The sequence below is a fragment of the Choristoneura fumiferana genome, chromosome 2 (genome assembly GCF_025370935.1).
Source record: "Choristoneura fumiferana chromosome 2, NRCan_CFum_1, whole genome shotgun sequence".
NCBI classification, from domain to species: Eukaryota; Metazoa; Arthropoda; class Insecta; order Lepidoptera; family Tortricidae; genus Choristoneura; species Choristoneura fumiferana.
Genome location: NC_133473.1, coordinates 11682548 through 11707326, shown reverse-complemented (window position 1 = coordinate 11707326; position 24779 = coordinate 11682548). Strand labels below are relative to the sequence as shown.

Here is a 24779-nt window from a genome sequence, read left to right as displayed (position 1 = left end):
GTCTTGACAAACCGACGGACAGACAGACAACAATGTGATCCTATAAGGGTTCCGTTTTTCCGCCTAAAGCCGATAGACAAAAGCTTTATGTCCACGCAATATGAGCTAAAAAGTCATGGTTCGGAGGAGAGTTTTGATGAAAACACATGTGTTGTGCAGATATCTCTTGCAAGTGGAGGAGCTAGGTAAAATCTTGTAGTTCATTATATTGATCTTGATTTTTACAGTTAAAGGCGGACAGAAGGTCACCAGTAAACCGACCGGCTGACCCAAAGTTCGCGAAGGTTCCATCGCCGACGCGCGCGGAAGCCTTGCGCCGCAGCCCCGAGCCGGCCGCGAGTCAGCCAGACCCCGCGAGAACCGTCCCGAGTCAGGCCGAGCCCGCCCGAAGTACGCCGAGTCCTGGCGAGGCCGCCCGAAGTGCCCCGAGCGGTGGCGAGCCCGCCCGAAGCGGCGCGGGGCACGACGCGCCGGTGAGGCGGGACAGCGTGCCGCCGCGCCGGCCGCCGCCGCCCGCGCCCGCCCCGCAGCGGCTGGCGCGGGCGCATTCGCAAGCCGCACCCACGCGCCCGCACGAACCACCACTTGTGAGTAACAGTTTATTTTAATACTAGGGTCCTTATTCGAGCTTTTCCTCCGCCTCATTTTCGTGTTCACATTTTTTTATGAATGAACTGTAGAATTTGGCGACATTTTCTATTATTTTTCAAACATCCTGTTCTTCTACTAGCTAACAAGGAAACTGTAACAGAATCTTCTATCATGTTAGCAAATGTGCGCCCACGAAAATCAAACGGATTGAATGCTCAAATAATGACCCACTTATAGCGACCCGGCCATTTTGAAAATTGGAACTTATAAGATCGGATACCCGTGCCGGTTATCGTTGGGAACGATACACTCGAAGTTGTTGACCACTATGTTTACCTTGGACAAGTTGTCCAATTGGGTAGGTCCAACTTCGACAACGAGGTCGCCCGAAGAATCCAACTCGGATGGGCAGCGTTCGGGAAACTTCGTGATATCTTCTCGTCCAATATTCGGCAGTGCCTGAAGACCACGAAGAACGGATAACCGTTGGGCACACGGCGGCCATGCCGTACAAAATACGCGTTCTTGAATCTACATACGCACGACGATGTCTGTACACGCGTCAATGTGTGCGTAAGATACACAGGGCTGACTATCGCAAAACCCTAATAAGTGCTACCAATGACATTTAAAGGTACTTATATGTAGGTATGGCTTAGATAGGGCAAATAAATGTAATCGTTAATCTTACCTATTTATAAACCTACTTCAAATGTGTCTGTCTGTGTATTTAGGCATTATTATTTTCAATTACAATAGATATACGACTACAAACTTAAACGATTTATTTGGTAGGTAGTTATTTCATGTATTAATCGGGATAATTTCAGAAATCATTATTTATTTAGAAAAAGGAAGTAGGTATGGTACCGTTACCATTTCGCAAAATAATTGCTCCCGATCTTAGTGCCGTGCGGCCGACATTCATCGCGTTGCGCACCCGACTGCTTTCCTGCGGTTTTGCTGCAATCTGCGCTTGAGGGGTGGGGTAACTCAAACCGGTGCAGGGCGGAGCGTGGCCATTTTGTACGTTAGTACTATTATATATTCTGTACGTTGGGGGAGAAAAGTCCTCGAGTGGCGACCACGAACCGAAAAACCGCAGGCCTCCCACCAGGTAGACTGACGACATCGTGAGAGTTGCGGAAAACCGGTGGACGCAAGTGGCGAGTTGTCGCTCATTGTATCGTTCTAAGGGGGAGGCCTTTGTTCAGCAGTGGGCGTCTTCCAGCTGATGATGTTGATGAAGATTGGATAATATTTCTTTTTGGTACCTTGTAACTTGGTACCTATAGACTTCACAATGTTTCTGTTAACAGCTTCCCCCGCGGCCGGGCGCGCGGCCAGCGGGCGCAGGCCCGCCCCCCGCGCTTCCCCCGCGCCAGCTCTCCGCCGCCGCAGATCTTAACACCACTCCTAGGTAAGTACTCAATAGTCAACACTGCTTTACGTTGTTTTATCTAGAAAATGAACCTGACTGGGATGAAACCTGATACTGGTAGTTTTGAGCTAAATACTTAGTTACGATTTTAAATGGGTCCCGACTGTTTAAATTTAAGTTACTTAACGGACCCCATAAACTGCTAGAGCTGTTTTTTCCTTTTTTACTTTTAGTAAATCAGCCGGGTTTTTTAAAGTATAGCTGACAAATAATTCCATATATTACTCTATATTCAAATAGTAAGACGTTAAAGGCGTGCCGCCATGTTGAATTAAAAAATCCAATGAAAAACCTTTTCAGGAATATTCAGTAAAGCAAACTATCACCTGCTTAAATACTCTAGATTAATTTTCTTTTAGACACCTTGTAGTCATAATCAAACTAGCTTATGCCCGCGACTTCGTTTGCGCGGATTTAGGTTATCATGCAGTGGTGCCCTATACCGGAATAAAAAGTATCCTATGTTGATCCTTGGAGTTCAAACTATCTCTATACTAAATATCATCAAAATGGTTTCAACGTGAAAGCGTAACAGACAGACAGACAGAGTTACTTTCGCATTTATAATATTAAGTAGTGTAGTTGCCGTAGCTCAATGGGTGTGTGACCATTTAGTTTGTTACGTTCTAAGGTTACCTTATAAAAATATTATAATTTTCAGCAAAACTATTGGCGATCTTAAGCGACCATAGATGGCGCTGAATCGCACTGTCTTGGCGAATAAAAGGTGAAAAATAACTGTACCTAGCGGTCATACTTTAGTATCTTCTACCCTCCATAATTGTAATCATTCTGCACCTAGGTACTATTCAATCCTTAAAAGATCTATAACCAATCTTTCATTGTCATACGCATTTAAAGAAGCAAGTCCAGAATCGTTTCCGCTAGCCAGTCGCCTGAGATCCCAATTAGAGTTTAGATTAGAGATTTATAGAAGATTCAACAATAAATTTAACCGTTGCTAGTGCATTCTAATATCTAAAACATAAACCTGAAACACTTGGGTTATCTTCAGTGGCATTGGATGGAATCAAAAAAGAAATATCTAAAATTTACACTTTTTTACAGACTCACTTATTATTATTATTATTATTCCCCTTGATGGCGGCCTTAAGGAGACTCACTTCTGTTAGGTGACATAAAGACTAAGACAATTTTATTGTTCTGCCACCATTGCCACCATTAGAACAAAGGGCATAAGTGCAAGCTTGTGTTTGGGAAGAAAAGGAAAAGGGTGCAAGCAAGCACATAGACACTTGTGGACTTTATGTTTTTTTTAGAATAGATTTGCAGTTGTGCCTTTTGGCTGCGATGTTGTTTAAACACAGTAACTATAAATATGATGATTTTTTTATGATAGCAAGTGTATATTCGCAGCCCCGGCAGTCCCCCGATGCGCGAGGCTAGCACGCGGCGCCTACCGCCGCGGCAGGGCTCCGTGGGCGGCCCCTTCGCCCCCACTAACCCCTTCACCACCCCGAGGCACGCAGAGTTTGTCATACCGCAGCGCAACAGCATACGACGACCATCGACTGATCTTAATAAGTAAAATTACCTGTTCTCTTGCAGTCTTGAATTAAGTTACCGGTGTCCACAGACTCAAGCGCTCAAGCAGTCTAACTCAGTTAAGCAAAGGTCACTTATATTTGAAAGGTTTAGGTAATTAAATAAATGTAAACAAAACAATGTCAATTGGCGTCTTAAATATTGAATTTCTCCCATTAAACTACCTAAACATTTTCATTTCAGTATTGCAATACATTACTCTAGTTTGCATTGCAATGATAGATAAGTAAAATGTTTAAAATCCTTGAACGTGCCAAATTTGGCAGCTGAAGTTTGTTTACATTTAGTTAATTACCTAAAACTTTCAAGTATAGTGGCAAAGTGGCGTAGCTAGGGGGCGGCCCGACCCGGGTGTTACCCGTAAGTGGGTACCGTGAATATCAGTAGTGCCACCTATAACAATTCCTTAAACTGTGGCAGAACGCAGAATGCATAACCGCCACTAACAAAATAATATATGTAACAATAATAAGTACCTACTTAATAGGTGCCTTCTTGCATAGTAAGTTTTTTTTATTCGAGTTTTGGGGTGACACTACAGAATTAGGTGAAACCTACGTACAATATCCGTCCCGGGTGCCACCCATGCTAGCTACGCCAATGTGGTAATATTACACTGTGACGGATAGCGCGAGTATAGGTAGAGTCATTTACGATGACGCGTGCCGTGGTTCTTATGCAATGTGATTAATGTCTAATTTTGACAAAATCACGCGTCTTCGTGGATGGCACTAGGTATATCTTGCTTACTTGATATGGTGTATGAAAAACCGTGCAAAATAGAAATTAGGTACCTACTGACGAACGTGGGCGTATAAAAATAAATCGGTTGGTTCCGGATAAACGTCTTAATTCTAATTCCTAAAAGGCCAGCAACATACTTGTGATTCGTCTGGTGTTGCAGGTGTCCATGGGCGACGATAATCGCTCACCATCTGTTTGCTCGTTTGCCCCGTATTCCACAAAAAAAACAAGCTTTTGTACGTATGTATGTGTTGACATGAGCGTAACAAAATGACGCCTTTAAAACTACCGAAGCATTTTGCCACTTTCGATAACGCTTATAGTCTAACTAAGATGATCGAATCGAGAAAAAGAGAAGGTGTGCTTGAATCTCTGTACCCATCGCTATAAATTCTTGGACTTTGTGAATTATCCGGGTCTTGCAAGATTCTTTAAAGAGAATTATTAAAATAATATGAGATAATAGTAAGTGGAATATATTATTATGATATAAATATATTTTGATAGACAATCAATGCGTAACTACATAGTGACCTGTTTGATATTTTGATATGCATTGAATGTATACCATTCCCTTTAAAAATGTACTTTAACTCCCAATGCAACATTATAAACGTCTATATGGTATCAAAAAAATGCTTTAAATAAAATAGTTTTATCATAATCTCGGTCAAGTTTTATAATAATATAACTGTTTTAATAACTGCCGTACGTGGAAGTGAAGGGCCGTAAAAAGTTGATTCGTAAAGGTTTTCTTTTTCTATGACAAATCAATACCAAGAACTAAAATTAGACGAGAATGCGGTAGTATGATTCGATAAATCAGTTCAATGAATTATAAATCGTATACTATTTTAAATACGGGTCTCCTGCGCTACACTGAATAAACATAATCATGGTATGCTGTTGTACTGTACTCATCCATTGGAGCTTGACTATTTTCTTATTTGAGCACGAGACGTGCCACTTAGCATTCTAATCTCATAATCATAAAGTATTTACTACCGACCATTATGATAATATGGACAAATAATTAATTAAATGGTAAAATATGCGTATGCCCTTGGATGTATTACTTTGTGGTATTACAATTTAAATCTTAGGCTTATGCCCCTTAGTGAGCTGTGATGTTCCTAGTTAGAATGTTGACATATTTTACAGTTACATAATATTATTATTTTATGGTAAGTGAAATTTGATACATACTTTCTATAGTTTCTTTTTAATTCCCTAATCTCAATGTCATTGTAAATCGACATGCAATATCTCAATTACAGTTTTGAACACTACACATATACGTGGATCATGTTTCAAATACAAACTATTTTCATTGACTTTTGTTTTGAATCGAAATGATAATAACACTTATCAGCATAGGTGATTGATTATAAAGCAATATCGTTTTAATTGATGTTTGTGTATATAAAAGAATAAATAACATTGTTTAGTTTTAGGTATAGTAAAATATGTGTACGTACCGTTTATAATAAATGAAGTATTTCCTTAATTCTTAAGTTTTATTTCAACTTTCCCAGTACCCCACATAATCTTTAGTTTAACAATAGAGTTTTATAGCTTATAATATATTAGTATATCTGAAATATACTACGAGCTTGCCGGTGAAGGATAATGTCGTAAGAGACACCTGCTGCGCACAATACACCTACGATGGTTCTGAGAGCAAACCTGCGCCCAGCAGTCCCATACAGGCGGGAGATGATGATGATGATAAATAAAACTTAGAGGAAAAGAAAGATCGAAAAAAATACAACTTTTTGTAAACCGTACGTGAAGTTTTATTAAGACTAATACTCGACAACCTACGTTACTAGGAATAAACCTACGCTTTACGTTTAGCTACACGAATCAGTCATAGAATTTGTACATTAAAATTAGACAGAGTTGACGCCTTTCAAATTGCTGTCTCCGCCGCTTGTTATTGCACTCTGAACCGTGTTGATCCACCGAGTGAACTGAACTGAACATGCTCGCCAACTCAACTTATCATGAAGGAACTTTGTTGTGGTGGATTTCAAAGTGCGTAAAATTTTTCAAAATACACATTATTTAGCATAATATCACAGATTATTTTTACATGACTATGATTAAAATGATAATATTTGTATGCCTTTTACATTAAAGTAAATTACACCTCCTGTCAGACTTAACATTTTACTGTTATTTTCCGAAGAGAGATATTTAAGCACTTCAAAACTGGTCTTATTTAGTGAAAATAATTACTTGTAGTTTTTTTTCACAGAACAACTTCCCTGATAATTATATATTTAAAACAATTATAACTAAATAAACTATCAGTCCAAAATTAACACAGTAAATTGAAAGAAAAATCTTAACACTAACAAAAATAACAGTCAAGTATGATGATTATCATCATATCTTACATACAAAGCATTTAAACAATCATACATTCACATCTGAAGTAGGGACAGTTACCATCAGATATTTCGGAGCGGTCAAGGTAAAAATATCGGAACATGCACTATAGTGTCGAGGCATTGGATTTCATGCTCCGATATTTTTGATCACCTTGGCTGCTACGAAATATCTGATGGTGACTGTACTTCAGACCACCTCAGCACAAATCAAAAGTAGTTTATTGCATGTAAATTCACATAAATTACAAATGACATGTCACGTCGCAATAGGTCACGCACAACACATTGTAAAACTAATCAGTTTCTGAATATTGACAATGTGAACCATAGAAAAAAATGCTGAACTTAAACTTGTTGCGTATGACTGAATAGAAAGTAGTTACACTATTTATGGTCCATACCTATCATAAATTTTCAGAAATATGATAGTTGTGCAATGTGTCTTTGACTGTAGTAGATTATCGTTGCGTTGTTTTTCTTTAGTGTACATATAATCCGTGGATTACTTATTACATACAGGTGCATCGATGTGAACCGAAGCAGTGTATCAGATGTGAATGATATAACCTGATAAACACAGGAGTATATATAATTCTTAGAATCAAATTAGTTACACTTTCCTTCACAATATGAAGTTCACAATTATGAAATAGGTACCTACAAACACGATCTCACATAGAAACTGTTAACTACGTCATTTAAAATATCCCTCTTCATTGTTACTCGTTTTTAACACATTAACCGTCCAATGACCCATATATAGATAACGACAACGACAAACTACAAAAGCCCTATTCCGTCACACTTTTGGAACAGGGCGGGCAGAGAAAAACATTGAAGTAGGTACAAGTAGCGGCGGAAAGCTCTGAATCCGAGATATTTCGTGTTCTTATATTTATACGTTATTTATTTAGTTAAGGGAGAATCAAACCTTCCTATTGAAAAATATACATTGTAAATCAAACAAATGCGTCCACCTCCACCCACTGCTGTGTAAAGGCCTCTTCCTTGTCAGTCCAAAATTTTTCAAATATTATTTTTTATCTTAGGTTCTGAACTTTTCAGCCACCCCTCGTAATCTTAGGGACTTGGGAGGATACATGTGGGGACTGAACGTAATGTTTATGAAACATTTATAAAATTTACAAAGTGTTTAATCAGTCTACTAATGTCTACTAACTCTTGATTTTTTTTCTGTTTACATGTTAGACACCATACTCTGAAGCCTCGCAGCGATCTGTTCGCGAAGATCGTCCAACGCCTCGGTATTGTCAGAGTTTGTTTTTAGTGTGTTCCAAAGTCTTTGGCCTTCATCTTCCAGCAATTGACTCGTTTTTTCTAAGTCTTCGATGCAATCTTGTGGCTGCAAACATTTTTGAATATAAATAAGTACTTACGTGACGCCATAATTTGGAGTTGACCATATTCCAAACAAATATTGTATAAGATCTTATCCCTACTTACTATACTATTATAAATGCGAAAGTAACTGTCTGTCTGTCTGTCTGTTACGCTTTCACGTCGAAACCACTGAACCGATTTTGATGAAATTTGGTATATAGGAGGAAGTTTGAACCCCAAGGATCAACATAGGATACCTTTTATTCCGGTAGAGGGCGCCACCGCGCGATAATCTAGATCCGCGCAGATGAAGTCGCGGGCATAAGCTACTATACTATATGTATTAAAACTGGTGTATGTAACCTATAGTCATCATTATTTTTATTTCAATGAATATATATAACTATCTACGTATTTACATTTCCAATTTAAAATAAGTCTACTAAAATATGATTCGTTCGAGTTTAAAAAAGCATGGTTTAGCGACTTCCTTTGGAGAAGACGGACCTGGCACCAAAAATATAATGGCAAATTAAACACACACACACAAACATCACGCCTGTATTCCCAAATGGGGTAGGCAGAGCCTGATGTGTGCCATAGGAAACTCCAAAGTTACGGAATTTTTCATATAGGAAATTTTCGGAAACTTCTCACAATTTTGTATGAGGATTGAAACTTTCCGTTTCTTAAATTTAAATTTCTTTTATTTCTTGTGAAAATTTCCAGAAATTTCCGAGAACTTTCCAAGTTTTTGGAAACTTTCTGCAACTTGCACATCTGTAGGCAGAGCACACGAAACTTTACCGCTTCGGAGCCACTTTTAGCAATTTTAGGTTTTAAGTTTAACAAAAACGGTATAGTGAGAGGTTGCTAGCCTGTCGCCGTCGGTATACCTTAACCTATATCCTGTCGCATCTAACGACATCCACGGAAGAAATGGAGAGGTGTAATTCTAACCCGACCCCACATGAGTAATTAAACCAAGCAAAAAATCAGAACGTGCAAAATGTAGGTACCTACCAAACAAAGGCAATCTGAGACAAAGTTGTGTTACAAATATGCCAAAATAATTATAAGAATCCATTAACCCCTTCAAGCGTTTATTTTACGAGGGGTTTTCAATAAGTAAGTAATGAGAATGACATATAATATTTTTTGTAAAGAAATAAAAAAGGACTGGCACTGGCAGGCATGGAGTACTTTAGTTGGATCCCATGTTGATTGGTATTTTGGCATAGGAAATTTAGTTTTAAATAGGCGCATACGGTCATCACTCCCAATTTGGTAAAGGGAGTGTCCATAATATTATACATGACCTTTTGGGCACGAAATAGGTACCTATCAGCGCGCTGAATGTCCTGGATGCTTACGGATGCACAGAAACAAACCAGGCAGTGGATTTCACAAAGCTGTTTGGATTTGTTACAAGAACCTGGCCGATTTTTGACTCGTTTTATAACAACAGTCTATGACTTGGAAGAGGCCATCATCTCCGAACCCTAAGAAATTTAAGGCAACCCATCCGCCAGTAAGCTCATGGACTATCTTTTTTGGAATAGCCAAAGGGTAGTAATGATCGAATAGGTACCTCGATCATGGAGCCACTATTGCCGGGAATTTAAATGCAGAACATAGAGATAAACTATCAAAAGTTGTTTTGTTACACCTAGATAACGCCCCCGCACATAAGCCAAGAGTGACGATGGCTGCCATCAAAGATGCTGGCTTTGAATTTATGAAGCATACCCCGTACCTGCCACGACCTCCTAGCGATTTCCAACTAAGTATTTCTTCGTTTCGTGATCGCCGTACCTAGTAGGTACTGGATTTTTGAGGGGTAAAGACATTTTTTTTGTAATAAAAAGGGAATTTTATGTTTGGAGAAACGATATAATAAGTGTGCGTAACTAAGAGGTCACTATTTTGAAATAAATAAATAAATTATAAGATACCTGCGTCCTTATAATTCTTATTACTTAGTGAACATCCCTCGTAACATACCTAATCCTGGACATCTAAATAGCATGTACCTAATACAAGTTCATTCGTTAGTCTAAACAATCATACTCACTTTTTCTAAATTAAAAGTCGATTCTTTATTATTGCCTTCAACCTTCGAGTTTTCACCATCTTCAACTTCATTCTTCAACAAAGATTTTCCAGATACAAGGACATGTCTTCGACGGATACCTCGCTTAGTCATCACCTAAAATTAACTTTACAAGTTATATCTGGCATTAAGCAAGAGCTAAGCAGATGATTTAAGACTTTTAATTTACTTACGGAATCAGGTTCCAACGCGTCCGATTTTAACATATGCTTCGTGGCAAGTACCTGTTCAGATTCAGCAATACTCCATTCGAGATTAATATTTTTCGGTATGTATACTTTTCTGGACAAAACCCTAAAAAAGAGAAAATTTAACTTTTGATTACATTTTCATTGATAGCATTATTGCTTTTATGTATGTAGATTACTTTTTTTTAGTTGTTAGCTTATTAACCCGTCGCGCGACCAACGACTTTTTTGGGTAATTTTGGACTAGTACCCTATGTTAAAGGGTGATCGAAACCAGTAACAAAAATTGCCTAATCACCAGTAGGTACTTAGATACACGCCACTGTGTCGCGCAGGGCGGCCGACGGGTTAAGTTGAAATTAATCTGAAATTTCAAATGATGGTAAAATTGTAAAGTGAAGAAGAAAATTGTATACTTACTGGTTAAGTTTTGCAAATGCCTCTTCTTTTTCATAAAATTCTGTATACTTGAACCCCGGAAATTCAAAGCTAACTAAACCTCCTTCGTTTCTTCGGCCTGGTATCCAACCTAAGTCATTAACAGTTTTACATTCAATCCACACCTTTGTCCATCTTTTTATTGGACATGCATTTACTTTACTTTCCACGTCGGTTTCTTCATCCGATATAATTAAAATATCATCATTTGGAGCAACACATTCTTCGGCAGTGGCCAGGAAATTCTCTATATCCATTTCTATTTCCTGTTCATCTGTCGAATTGACATTATGTTCACGTGGATTCAGTCGATGCGAAGTAGAAGGCATTTGGTGTTGTAGAAGTCTCTTGTTTATTTCTTCTGGTTTTAGAATGAACATGCCTCTTTCTTTTTTGCATGGTTCTGGTATTTTTACATGAGGGGCAATTTCTGCAATCGGTCTTTTATGAATTGTAACAAGCGTAGGTGGAGGAATATTTGCAAGTATTGACGAAGCATTGCTTAATAAAGGACTACGGCTTTCTGCTTGCTTTGTCAAGGATGTGTCGAGCACTGCAGGTGAATGTACGTTACTGTGAGCATTATACTTTTGAGGAGATATTTGTTTAAGTGTTCCATTCGGTGCAAGGTGAAAGAAACCATTAGTTTTTCGGATTTTTATAGGTTTCAAAATTTTTGTGTCTTCTTGCCTTTTTAAATCTGTTTTCTTTTGTGATACAGGCGCTTTTACTTCATTTGTTTCTGTTAAGTACTCTGGGTTTTTGCCAGTATTTACACAATTACCAGCTAACGTCATCATTTCAGCCATTGGAGTATTTTTGGGAGGCATAAATGACAATGGATTATCGATAACTTGAAAATTATCCAGTTTTTTGGTAGTAATCCACACGCCTCTGGTACGTCTTTGCTGTCGCAAACAGAAAATATTTTTAACGGTTTCTATACCCAGTGATTCGTCTTTTTCATAAGGTCCGACAAACACACAAGATTCATTGTGATTTGGTATAGCGTAAATACCAAATTGCGGGCCGGTGGTATCAGCACATTTTTGAGAAGATAACCTTACAGTTTTTCCAGTAGAACGAGCAACGCTAATAGCTTTGATAATACTTTCAAGTTTAACAAAAAAGCCTTTATTATAAAATTGTATTTCATCAAAATCTTTTTCAACGGTCATCACAAACCATTTAGAAGATTCTGGTATTGTTTCGCTATCCTTAGTCTTTGTTTCGTGTTCTGCTTTTTGCTGTTCACGCGATGCTATTTCAGCGTTAGAATCTGCTGATTCGTACACCATTGGTATCTCTTCGGGAATATCGTCTTTTGGATTTTCATTGTTCAATTGGATTTCTGTTTTGCTCTCTTTTTGATCACATATTTTAGTAACGGAACCAATTAATTCCCAACAAGAAGTCAAACCACACAATATACAAAAGTTATCTTTTAAATCTGTTGCATTTGTCAGTAAATTTTTGACAGTACTAGGATATTTATGTAAATCAGCAAAACGGATATCATTTATGTCGATACAATTATTAAAGAAAGGATTCTTTGTATCCACTGCCATAAATATACGATACTGCGGTTCTTTCGAAATCAAAAACAGGTTCTTTTTATCCCTATATCTGCTTAGAATGAACTCCCACGGATACAAAGCCATTTTACCCAGTTTTGGTGGATCAAGAGACACTTTAACAATGCCCTGTGCGATGCGTTGCTTGTAGTGTTTGTAACTTGTTTCTAGCCAAGCAACCAACTTTTTCTTATCCGGTAAACTTTTTTTTGTAAATATCTTTATCTGTGGCACTGTTTCTTCATCAGACGTGACTGGCGCTGATGGCTGTGTGGACGTTTCAATCGTTTTATCACTGACCGGTTCTACGACAGTGTCTGCCTGAGCTAAGCTTTCATTTGCACATTTGTTCATAAGGACCATCATTCTGTTGCGTAATATATGGTCGTGTTTTTCCAACTCAATAATTTTTTTATTAGCATTTAAATAATGTTCGTTACAGTATTTTCGTCCTGTAAATGGTTTTACTCTCGCACTTTCACTATCAAAAATAACATCTGGAAAATATTCGACCGGTTCTTTTCCAAACAGATCACACATGCCTTTCATACTTTTTTTGAAAGAAAAGATCCTATCCTGTTGCGAAAAAGCACTCACACGAGTTTTGCCGTTATTTTTCTCAACATTTTCATTTGGCTTTTCGAGTGATAAATCATTTTTCTGCACAAAGTTATTTACCTTATTTTCATCTACTATTGCGTCTGAAACAGAATTATCTGTAAATATACATTTACAAAAACACTTGTATAAATTGTGAATCATACACCATGTTTCTACGTTGTCTAACTTTAGTTTTTCCAGTGCAATTGCCGGTACTCTATCAGACTTGCTTTCTGCTTTGAGGCACATGCTGCTATAAAAATCCGCGTATTTTCTTGAAGATTTCCAATCCCTCCGCTTGGATTTTAAGAGCATACTATTTTCAGAAGTGACAATAACTGTTTGATGAAATTTCTGTTCCTCTTTAGCCATTTTTGAACTCATTGCGCTGTCTATATTAAGTAAGCCGGGTATCAAATCAGAACAATCGCGCTCGAATGAATCAATCACTTTATACTTTGAAAAGTCACATTTACATTCAAACATACATTCAGAACGTCCACAGTGCCTTTTAAATTTTAATGCACATTCTAATGATGCACATAAACAACCTAAAGCACAGTGCGCCTTAGGACACATATTGGTGGGATTTATATCAGGAGCTTCTGATAAACGTATAATCGTGACGTCAAGCTTTTCAAGTTCCCCATATTTACGTTTGGGCTTATCTTTTACCAATACATTTGTCCCGTTGGAATGAGTGTCTTCGGGAATTCTAGGTTCGTCATCTCCAGTGTACATGTTTTCTTGCTCTACACTAATTTGTACTGAATGTAACATTTCATCAAGAATTTTTTGAATTTCTGAAATTTCAACGCAGTCTTCTCTTGTGATGTCCATTGGTTGCGAGGTATGTTTTGTGATTGATTTGTGAAAATCACTACAGATATCACGGCGCATAAGAATTCTCTGCTGGTCACATTTGTAACTAAGGTCAAACGTCACATGACTTTGATCTTCACATTGTACAATATTTTCATTCTTTATAGTCGACAAAACAGAGACAGAAAATTCGGCCCATTTATCTGAAATCGTTCCATCTGCTTGTTGCATATTATGCAAAAACTTTGCTACTGCTGGATCTACAGCTTTTCCAATTGTCGGTTGTATTTCGAGCCCTGGCATCGGTAATTTTAGCAACTCTATATCTCCGACATGGTATTTTTGATACGAATCATCTAATAATGTTTTCTTGGTTAGCGGTCCAGGTTTAAAATTTATACTTAAGGAATTCTGCAGAAGGCCCTTCTTTTTAATCAGTGATTTACGTTTCAATGAAGATTTCATTCTTATCGGTTTTTTCTTTTCACCTAAGTCATACTTGCAAAGGAACTTATACTTTCCGCCCTTGCTACCATTAACACGAATGAGTTTACCATTTAACAACACAAACTGGGTAGAATGTGTACAGTCCTCAGGATTAAGATTCATCAACATTTGCCACGCAGCCCTAGACACTGGTTTGTCACATTTTAACATATTTTTGGCGAGGGTTTTTGTATTTTCGTCTCTAGAAGAGCCAGATCTAATTTTACGAAGCAGAACATTTTGTTGTTTTTCAAGCTCGGTCGGTAGATATGAGTAGATATCCTTTTCAAAGGAATGTCTTATTTCTCGAACAGTTTTGACCTTAAATCTTGTCTTTCTCTTTGATTCGAAATGTTTATCAGTTCTTGGTTGAAAATCACAGAAAAATATTTTATCTTTCTTTTTTTGTTCAACAGGTTGAGCGTGAACTGTATGAAGAAGATCACTAAGATTGTTTTTTAATAATCTTGCACTTCGTGTGATTTTTGACGAGAACACATTAGATTCTTCATCCATCTTCAACGATGAATCTGAAAAAAAAAAGTTTATACCTATTAAGTGTAAGCCAGCTTAAATACAAATTCTTTGAATTGAAAATTTAAACATACGGCGGCTTGCTTAACACCTTCCCTGTCCGGGTGTCCCCAATGTGGGGACATGAACCTTTTATTCAGGAGTCCGTGCTTCCACTGTGGGTTCACAACTTCAAAATGTCTTCAAAGTGGAAGCACACTAGGACGTGTGACTTTGTCAAACCATTTTGTATGGGGATAGTGAATGTATTAAATAATGCGCTTTATAATTGCGAATTACAAAATATTACGTTATCTTGTAAAGTATAAGTAGGTAAGTGCAGCAACATGCAGAATAAGTTATATGTTATCGTGACTAAACACCCATGTTCTATGTCACAAAAATTACCACGTGACAAAAATGTGCCGTTATGAAATTATATTATAAATGAAATTCGATTTGGCCAAAAAGATAATTACCAAGTATTTAAGTTTCTATCAATGAAGTGAGTCGAATTTGAGCAGTCTCTCGAAATTAACGGAAATCAAGATAAATACAGAGTATCCAATAATATATGCAGGGCCGGATATAGAGGAGGGCATCCGGGGCTACAGCCCCGAGATCCCCACAATAGACTTCGGTTTTTTTTTTTCAAATTCCGACGACAAAAACTCACTAGTAAACAACTTTTCCTTTGTTATTTTTTTTTCAGTTTTACCTTTACGTATACAAACAATTATTTTATTTGGAAAATAGTTTGGGGAGGGGAGGGGGCACCACTCCTTTGTTGCCCCAAGGCCTTAAGACCTCTAAATCCGGCCCTGCCTATATGATACAACGTACTAAGCGTCTGGCAATGGACGGCATGATTTCTAATATTATTCCGAATAGATGAAATTAAATCTAAACTTTAAATTTAAGTAATTTGAGATGCGAATTTATTTATCTGCCAGAGCAATCAATGATCCAAACTTCATAGTCGGGGGGTTGTTTTTAACTGTAGGTATTGGGGATATACACAGAGAAACTTTCATCTTTTACAAAATAACGAAGGTCTGGCTCTCATGGACTTTTGAGCCACAAGTACCTAATGGAGTGGAGATGTATGTTTTGACATACCTAAGGGATGAGCTTGGAGAACACTATCAAAAATCTCATGTTTTTTCTGTTCCACAATTACGGCTTCTGGCTTTTCTTCTGATGTTTCTCTACATTTAAAAATATAAGGGACGACATCTTTCTTCAGTATAAGTTTTTTTTCTGTAGAAATTGTGTTGTCAGCATCATTTTTTAACTGAAAAATGTTAATAAAATATTTTAATTCACCTCCGTTAATTTATTTGTTTATTGAAAATGAAATAGATATGGATACATATTGTACATGCTTCCCATAACATAAAGTGTTGCAATGTCTTAAGTTAAAATGTGGGTAGATGTTACAATATTATTGCTCGAAAAGTACAGGTAAAGAAATTTTTATTAGTGGCGAAATGTGTTCTTTGATTTATTTAACCTATTAATTATGTATTTTTTTCTAAGTCAATAAGCAAAATGATATTAATGTCACAAAATAAAAAACAAAATAAAATTAACCTAAACCTATAATCCTACCTTCCTCCTATAAACCTATTATGTATTTAGTCATATTCAGTAGCTATTTTAACCTTTACTTACATCAAAGTGGTCCTCACAGCAATAAATTACTGTTTTGAAAATAAACTTGTATTCCTTTCCCACGGCTTGAAACCATTTCTTTCTAACGCCATCATCGGAAGGTACAATAACGAAAGTTTTGTCAGGATTCCTCACAGAATTATTAGTACACAATGGCACAAAGCACGAATAAAATCGCTTTTTGGCAGTAGCACATGAGCTTTCGGAGGATTTTATTACAGGATCCATTTTCTTATTTCCTTAAATCACACATTGAATTACATTTTAGCAGGTATAAACATTGTAGCTACCCATAGACTTCATTCACAGGTACAAAGTGAAAATAAGAAAGATTATCTTTTTTAAATTACATATTTTTAAAGTTTACATGTACACACATGTATAATTAAGTATCACGATGAAAGAAGTACCTACCTACTTAAACAAATTAGGTACTATTTGCGGTCAAAAAGAGTAAAGAGACAGGCAGCATAGGTTCAGTAATGTAGGTAGGTATAGGGTCAGTCTTCTTACTCTTTTGATTTGTATAATTACTTACTTAATCACAATTTCAACACTATTAAAAGGCAGGTATAAAACAAATAAGTTTAATGAAAATAAATGTAGTAAAATGGCAGACGGGCGTTCTCACAACAAAATGGCCGCCGACGTTCACTACATCCCTATTTACAAACAATCAACTGCGGCCGTCTTTGATTTAGAAAATATTCAAAAACAATCCAAGTTAGATTAATATAAAACTGCGTTCAAATCGATTCCTTAAGTTTACGTGTACTTTTTTATTCTCGCACGACAACCCATCCCATCGTTTCCCATCGTTGACATAACCTAAACACTAACTTAAGCAACCTACCTACCGTGTTGTACCACTTGTTGTAATCGCACTAGTCCACATTGTTTGATTTCGAAGCCTTTTATAACATGATTAATTTGTAAAATAGTACTATTCCACACCTTTTATACAGGTAACAATTCATAACCTATCGTAATACCGTATGCCCGTTTTGTATTGTACGGTTACGACTTCACGACACTACCTACCTACTCTAGTCTCTACGTTGGCAAAACGAATGAATGACGTTTCTAGAAATTTCAAAATGGCGCCAGGCATAACACTGCCGGCATTTTGTGTAAGCCTAAGGTTTACAAAAAATGCCTTAAAGCAGTCTAATAGTTAATCTTTTATTTTATAAGACGGCGAAATAGTGAAGCCGACCTTAACATACTTGGTATTTTGTGCACAGTGATGGAGCTGGATTGCACTGCTTATTTTCAAAATGGCTGCCAACACGTTCAACACCTTATTACTATTCACAGATGCCTAGATACACCCGACATAATCTCTTTAAGCATTTCAAAATAAACACTAGCTTAAAGGTTATATTCATATTTCACTATGAATTATGTCTCATTTAATTGATTTTGAGGAATCTAAGTGCTAATTTATACAATTTGTTTTTTGGTTGGACACGTTTATGTTATCTTTCCTTCCAACCATAACCATAGACCATAGCCATTCATTCATTCAATTACACCCACAGACTAAACAAATGTATATATGAATGAATCAGACAATTATACTTTATAAATGGCGACAAAAGTAAAATTTATTAAAAACAAACAAAACGTGTGGGGCATTTCCACATTATTATGAATGCATGTACATGGATTTGTGTCATTACGAAAGTATTTATGATTAAGTGACTCACGTGATTTTATATTGCCAGTCTGAAAAAAATACAATGCTATAAAAAGGATACAATGACATATTAAAAAAATATTCAACATTTCAGCTTGAGTTTCAACCACGTATCAACAACTTAATACTAGGATTCACATTCACACTGTCATGTCATCGTTTATCAACCATTATGAATTACCATATATATAGTTTTCTAGATTTGTTTAAAGCTTGCTAGCGTAGACGCTAGCAAAATTAACTAGGTATACCTTAATCGGAATAAATGTAATTTAACTAAAGTGTCGAATAAATACCATAGTAGGGTAAAAGCAGACAATCTAAGTAGATTTGATTAAGACCACATTGGCCACTTTTGAAGGGGCGAGCGAAGTTCTGATAGAGTGGAACGCAATTGTCAGTTTCAAGGATCATTCATTTAGTCGTTCGTTCATGTGTGCTGACGTGCACTGCACTATATATTCGAATTGAAGTTCATATCGTATCGGCCCTCTCCCTCTCACTCTTCTGTTAAATATTCCGTGAACGGAATGGTACGATAAGAAAGAAGTTCGAAAATCGAACTTCATTGTGTAAGGCCAGTGATGGATGCAGGCAAGTCGTAGTTTACTGTCACAGCTCTTGTTTGTGGTAGCAGAATATGGGTAGAACCTGAAGTCGTGAGATTATTATTAGATCTATAATTATGTTGAAGGGGTTTATATATTTTGTAGGTACACTATAACCTCTACCTCTTCTACATTATGCTTATTCGTGCCTTCCATAATTATCTTATCGATATTTATCTTCTACATACGCATATCATGTATAAGTTAGTTACTTATAAGTTAGAATCTATTATTAATGTTATTGATTGTCAAGATAAATACATACGTACCTACATACGGGTAGCTACAATACAAATATTTATATAAGTATAGAAATTAAAAAATGGCCTTAGTCACAAGTATGTATCGAGATTAATTTTACTTACCACGTGCAAACGAGAGTACCTACGTTCGGGTATAGCAAGATTACCTAGTGTTTATCTAAATGCAAACCGTCAAACTAGCGTTGTAAAGGAATCCTTCTTAGAGGAGGCGGAGGCCAAGAGCTTCACCTCTGTGGTAGCGGAGGTGGTCATTCAGCAGCGCTCATCACACGTTGTATGTCAACGTATGTAAACTTCCGTCGCAGCATGATCGCATCGCAGCTCTACATTTTTTTACGAAGGCGAATGCGACGAAGTGAGCAGCAGGGCTACTATGAAACTCGAAACTCGAAGTTCGTATCGGACCGTCCCTCTCGCTCTCGTATTAAATAGTATGTGTCAGAGGGACCGCACGACATGAACTTCGACTTTCGTAGTAGCCCTGCCGATTAGGATGAAATTCAAATTACAGATAGTTTATGTCCCGGGGAAGGACAGCATAGTTTTTATCCCGGAAAATTGCATAGTTCCCGCGGGATACTAATACTTGTGATGTATAGATATTATTTAATAATATTGTAAATCTGTTTAAAATAAAGATAGTATTTTGACTTGACTTGACCTGATAGTATGATAAACGAAATCTACGCAGACGGAGTCGCGGGCAACAGGCTAGTTGTTATTATAAACTCTAGTTTCAGCCCGCGATTCCGTCTGCGAAGAATTTGTCTCCATTCCAAATTTCATATTAATCGGTTCAGTGAAGAGGAAATAGATAAACGGACAAACAGTTACTTTCGTTCTTACAATATTAATTTAGTAAGGATTAGGATAAGGATATTCCTCGGAACTATTTGTCGGCGTCTGCCAAATCGGAACGACTGTAATGTTATTATATTAGTATTAGGTAGGGCAGCAGTGTTGCCGTATCTTACTTAACCCAAAAATATCGGCTTTCAATATTTATTGCTCGTATAGTGTAATTGTAAATATAAAGAGTGTAATTAATTTGTTGTTTTAGATCGATATACCTACTTATTTATGCAGAATGCAATAGAAAGTAAAATTTTAGGTTAGAATAGAAATATACAACTGTCGACGACGCTTCGGTCTCCACTCCAGGCATAATATCCGCCAGGAAAGAGCCTGTAGGTGATTGACGTCGTTTATGAAGAGACGTTGTTGTGAAGAGACCACGATCATAAGATCGATTGTGTCCTCAGAAGGACAGTTTGTTATGTTCTCAGAAGAACAGTTTGTTTGTTTTCCTCGTGCAAGATCATCGCAGTATTTCTACATCTCCATCTTCGAGCCTCGAGGAATCTTCGTCGCTCTCCGGAGTACGACGAAGATTCCTCGAGGCTTGAAGATGGAGATGTAGAAACGTCTCTTCATAAACGACGTCAATCACCTACAAGCCCTTTCAGTTGTAGCCTCTCCCCACACTGTAATTATTTAATTTTAACCTAGTAAAGTAACTAGGTAAACATCAGCCGTGTAAAGTATAACTTCAGGCATTATCTAACATGTTTTGTGGTACTTAAGTAGTTACTGGATAAGTAACACCTGAATATTTAGGTTTACCAGGTACAATCAGCAGCAAAAGTAGACGAAAAGCTCAAAATGCCCTACACCCTCTTATTACTTTAGGTATAATAAAGTCGTGTGTAGACCATTAATTGAGCTCTACCTACAACTGTTCATCCACTCCTTGGCCCGGTGTAGCTTGCCATTATTCATAATGCCCGGGCATTATAAACAATGCCCTTATTAATCACTTGGTCCATGAAATATATTTCATTTAATGTCGAAAAACAACGTAACAACTATTTGTAAATGTGCTCTAAATCTCTGCACGAAATCCCACGAACCTAGTTTCAGTTTCTGAACTTTTTCTATCAAAACCGAAACCCCAATTTATCGCTGAAATCAAATGTTCAGTGGTCGGGCACCACAAATTCCATTATGCATGCACCACGACGCTCAGTGGGAATGACGTCACTGACTCAGCTACTCGTACAGCAGGGCTGCTCGAAACTCGAAGTTTGTATCGGACCGTTCTCTCGCTCTCGTATTAAATAGTATAAGTGTCAGAGGGACCGCACGACACTTCGAGTTTCGTAGTAGCCCTGCTGCTGGCTTATACGAAAAGGTTAAGCAACAAACTGACATTTATTCAATTTGTGAAAATGGATTTGTGTGTGTGTGTGGCTTTATTGGATAATAAATAAGCCTGTTTTCTGTTAATTTCATGTGTTTGTATGTACAATAATAGTATTTTATGCAACTGTATCGTAATAGGGGTCCTTAAAACACGAGTGTGCCGAGTTTCATAATAGGGTCACATGAGTGTTTTAAGGCCTAATTAAGTACAGTTGCATACAATATTTTATCTATATCCATATATTAAATCCTCTATCATGTGTTCAAGAACAATTACTATTGAGAATGACTTGCTTTAACGAGAACTATAGGCAAACCGCGTAACTGAGTCCGCGAGGACTCATTTAAACGGTCGAGCTATAGGTAGGTATATGTCTGCCACATAACAAGCACTTATGAATGTCAAAAAAATCTACCACCGGTTCGGAAAAACCTCTGGTGAGAAGAATCCGGCAAGAAACTTAACGAGGTATATTTTTTAAACAGATTTACAAATTGAGGATTTACTATATGGGTGTAGATAAACAGTTATACAATACAATACCCTGAATTCGATTTTTACTACATTTATCATTCCGCCTTAATGGGCGTATCTTGTTCGTGCTCTAGCTCATCGTCGGTCGGTAGTCACCTGCTTACATTATCTGCCGCAGCGAAGCATGCAAAAATATCTGACACGTCTTACCGGCCCTAAAGATAGTCGTATCAGATATTTATTCACGCGCGACGCGTTTTGTTGTTGTGTGGTACTGGTGACTATACTGTGTTAAATCAGGAAAATACGAGCGAATGAAGTTGGCATTCCATCTCTTCCTAGACAAAATAAATTTAGTACCTAGGTGTGGACCTTCCGAGCATATAGTAGGTACATGAAGGATACCTCTGCTAACCTGCTCTCTAAAAATACTAGTATTTAAAATACCTGCATTAATCTACATCCTGTCCGCCTTGCTTCTTAGCTGTTCTTCGATTTTTGTAAAAATAATGTACGGATAGGTATATATAGCGGTTTTTTTATATTCAACTCCTTTGGAATCTCGGTTTCAAAGCTTTGGAATTAAGGCGGAATTGTTGTTTAACAGTATTTTCCCGTAAAGTTTTACTGGATGAGCAGGACTGTCTCGAGCTGGTGGCTCACTCAATTCGTAACACTGTTCCGCGTTCCCAAAATGTCTCCGGGCATGATGGCGTGACTTGCTGGCATTGCTGACGGCGCGTACCGTATCGCGCTGGGGCTGGGACTCGCCGTGCTGTATGTGTTATAATATTCGACCTGTAATTGTCGATCATTAATGAACGACCTGCCCTGATTCATTTGCCATAAGGACAACCGTAGGTACAGCCATCAAATATTTCGGAGCGGCCAAGGTGGTCAAAAATATCGGCACACGCACTCTATTATTATGAAATTAGAGTTGATGTTTCGATAGTTTCCTCCGAAATATCTGATGGCGACTGTACAACAAATCGTACCCTCCGGGTCGATGAATACTTGGTGGTCACCCTCGCCGTTACTCCACGCACTCGGTGTTGCTGCCATTCCCACCTGAGTGTGACCTGCTTGTGTGGATATGGGCGGCAGTGTGCAGTAAATTCTTGTGCGGAAAGCTTTTATTTAACTTCACATCTATGTTGTATGTATGCATGTACGTCCTGGAAATTTACGAAATATTTTTTCGACCACTTCCTGGTAGGCATCCGATTGATCTGAAATTTGGTATACTTTTGTTAATCCGATGAAAATACAATAATCTGATAGTGATAGTGAAATTCTGCCAGGATTGTCTCTGGTGGACGGAACTTCTCAACTGTTAATGGCATCGACTTGAAATTTGGTATACGGAAACATAGTTTGGAATTTGGATGACAGTTTTACTTCACTGGCCGGTCACCCACCACTACCATGAGTTTACAGTGACTGTACTCGATAGCGACGGCGTAAATTATTTGTAGAGGCGCTGTACAATTCTCCATACAAATAATTTACGCCGTCGCTATCGAGTACGGTCACTGTAAACTCATGGTAATGATACTAATAGTACCTAACTCAAAGGAAATGTCCGCTTCGTACCTCACCGCCCGCCCGCTCCGCCCGTCCGCTTCGTTCGTATAATTTACGCCGTCGCTATGGAGTAATACGGTCACTGTAAACTCATGGTAGTGGTGTAGTACTGTTAGGCTAGCAGTTATTGTAAACCACCTTTATGCTAATTACTGTGATACCGTGATTTGGGTGGGCAAAGGGCTGTGAATTCAATTTTGGCCATTAAAATTAAATGAGGTATTATAAAATTAAATGGATTCAACAGGACCGTCCTTCCCTAAACAAAGAGGGGTCCAGCAAGGAGACTATCGCCCAAACTTTTTACCAGCACACTTGAAGAGGTCTTTCGGAAGCTAGCGCCGCGCTGGGAGGACAAGGGGCTGGTCGTCGGTGATAGAAGGTTAACTAATCTTCGATTCGCTGACGATATAGTCCTCTTCTCTTCATCAGCTACCGACCTCCAAGTTATGCTTAGTGATCTAAGCAAAGCAAGCCTCGAGGTTGGACTAAGGATGAACATGTCGAAGACCAAGTTAATGACAAATAGCACCAAACGTAGGATTGAGATAAACGGTGAACAAATCGCATATGTCCATGAGTATATTTACTTGGGCCAATTAGTCTCCTTCCAGGCGAGGCAAGAAAAAGAAGTCGAAAGACGGACAGAAAACGTCTGGAGGAGCTATTGGTCAATGAAACACCCTATGAAGGGTAACTTCCCAATTTCCTTAAAAAGGAAACTCATCGATATGTGCGTACTACTAACTCTCCCCTACGGTGCTCAAACTTGGTCCTTGACAGAAGCTCTAAAGTTCAAAATCGGGGTTTGCCAGCGAGCCATGGAGCGCAGCATGCTAGGTTTAAAACTCGTCGATCGGATCCGGAACACCGCCCTGCGCTCCATGACCCAAATCACTGATGTAGGTCGATCGGCGTCTAAGCTGAAGCGGGACTGGGCTGGCCATGTTTGCCATGTTTGCCGCATGCCAGACGAGCTTTGGGCCAAGATAACCACCGAGTGGATGCCCACCAACTCGAAAAGGCGACCTGGCAGACCTAGGCGGCGATGGCGGGATGAACTGGACTTCTTCTTGAAGGACTGGCCCTTGTATGCAGGGGACAGAGAGCAGTGGAAGTATTGGGGGGAGGCCTTTGCTCAGCAGTGGGACAGAATAGGCTAATAATAATAAGTAAAATTTATTCAGAGCTCGTAAAACAAAAAGATAAAGCTACTTTAATGGTCTCTTTAAATAATAGTAAACATATATAAGTGTTCTCGTATCGCTAGTAATAAATTAAATATCGTTTTCAGATCAAAATACGTAGTACTTTTACGACCGGTTTTGTGTGTATTACTCAATATAAAATTTCAACCACAAACCGTTTCAAAAGGAAAATTGTTGGTATCTGCTGGACATGTCCGGGATGTAGAGGAATTAAGAAAAAACTAGGGACTGTGTTCAATAATTCAGAAGA

General features: G+C 38.0%; 2 protein-coding genes across 6 annotated transcripts in view; one reads left to right on the top strand and one right to left on the bottom strand.

Annotated features, from left to right (window-relative positions):
• The window catches only part of Rab3-GEF (Rab3 GDP-GTP exchange factor), a 58214-nt gene extending 52365 nt beyond the window's left edge, over window positions 1-5849 (top strand). Inside the window, exons 40-42 of the mRNA XM_074108863.1 lie at window positions 228-587; window positions 1911-2011; window positions 3410-5849. Coding sequence (XP_073964964.1) covers window positions 228-587; window positions 1911-2011; window positions 3410-3581 — 633 coding nt within the window. The 3' untranslated portion in view covers window positions 3582-5849. The remainder of the gene's footprint in view (window positions 1-227; window positions 588-1910; window positions 2012-3409) is intronic.
• A 132-nt stretch (window positions 5850-5981) lies between these two features.
• On the bottom strand, window positions 5982-18000 carry ocm (over compensating males). 5 transcript variants are annotated; one of them, XM_074108840.1, is made up of 7 exons: window positions 17714-18000; window positions 16488-16726; window positions 15933-16107; window positions 10801-14830; window positions 10366-10486; window positions 10154-10288; window positions 5982-8101 (listed from the first exon to the last, which is right to left on the bottom strand). In XM_074108840.1, exons 2-7 carry the CDS (start codon window positions 16713-16715, stop codon window positions 7937-7939), a joined length of 4854 nt encoding a protein of 1617 aa, XP_073964941.1. In that variant the 5' UTR covers window positions 16716-16726; window positions 17714-18000; the 3' UTR covers window positions 5982-7936. The 5 variants fall into 5 exon arrangements, with proteins under 5 accessions (XP_073964941.1, XP_073964928.1, XP_073964936.1 ...); XM_074108827.1 differs by lacking the exon at window positions 17714-18000 and adding an exon at window positions 17026-17691; XM_074108835.1 differs by lacking the exon at window positions 17714-18000 and adding an exon at window positions 17341-17691.
• Window positions 18001-24779: the final 6779 nt, after the last annotated feature.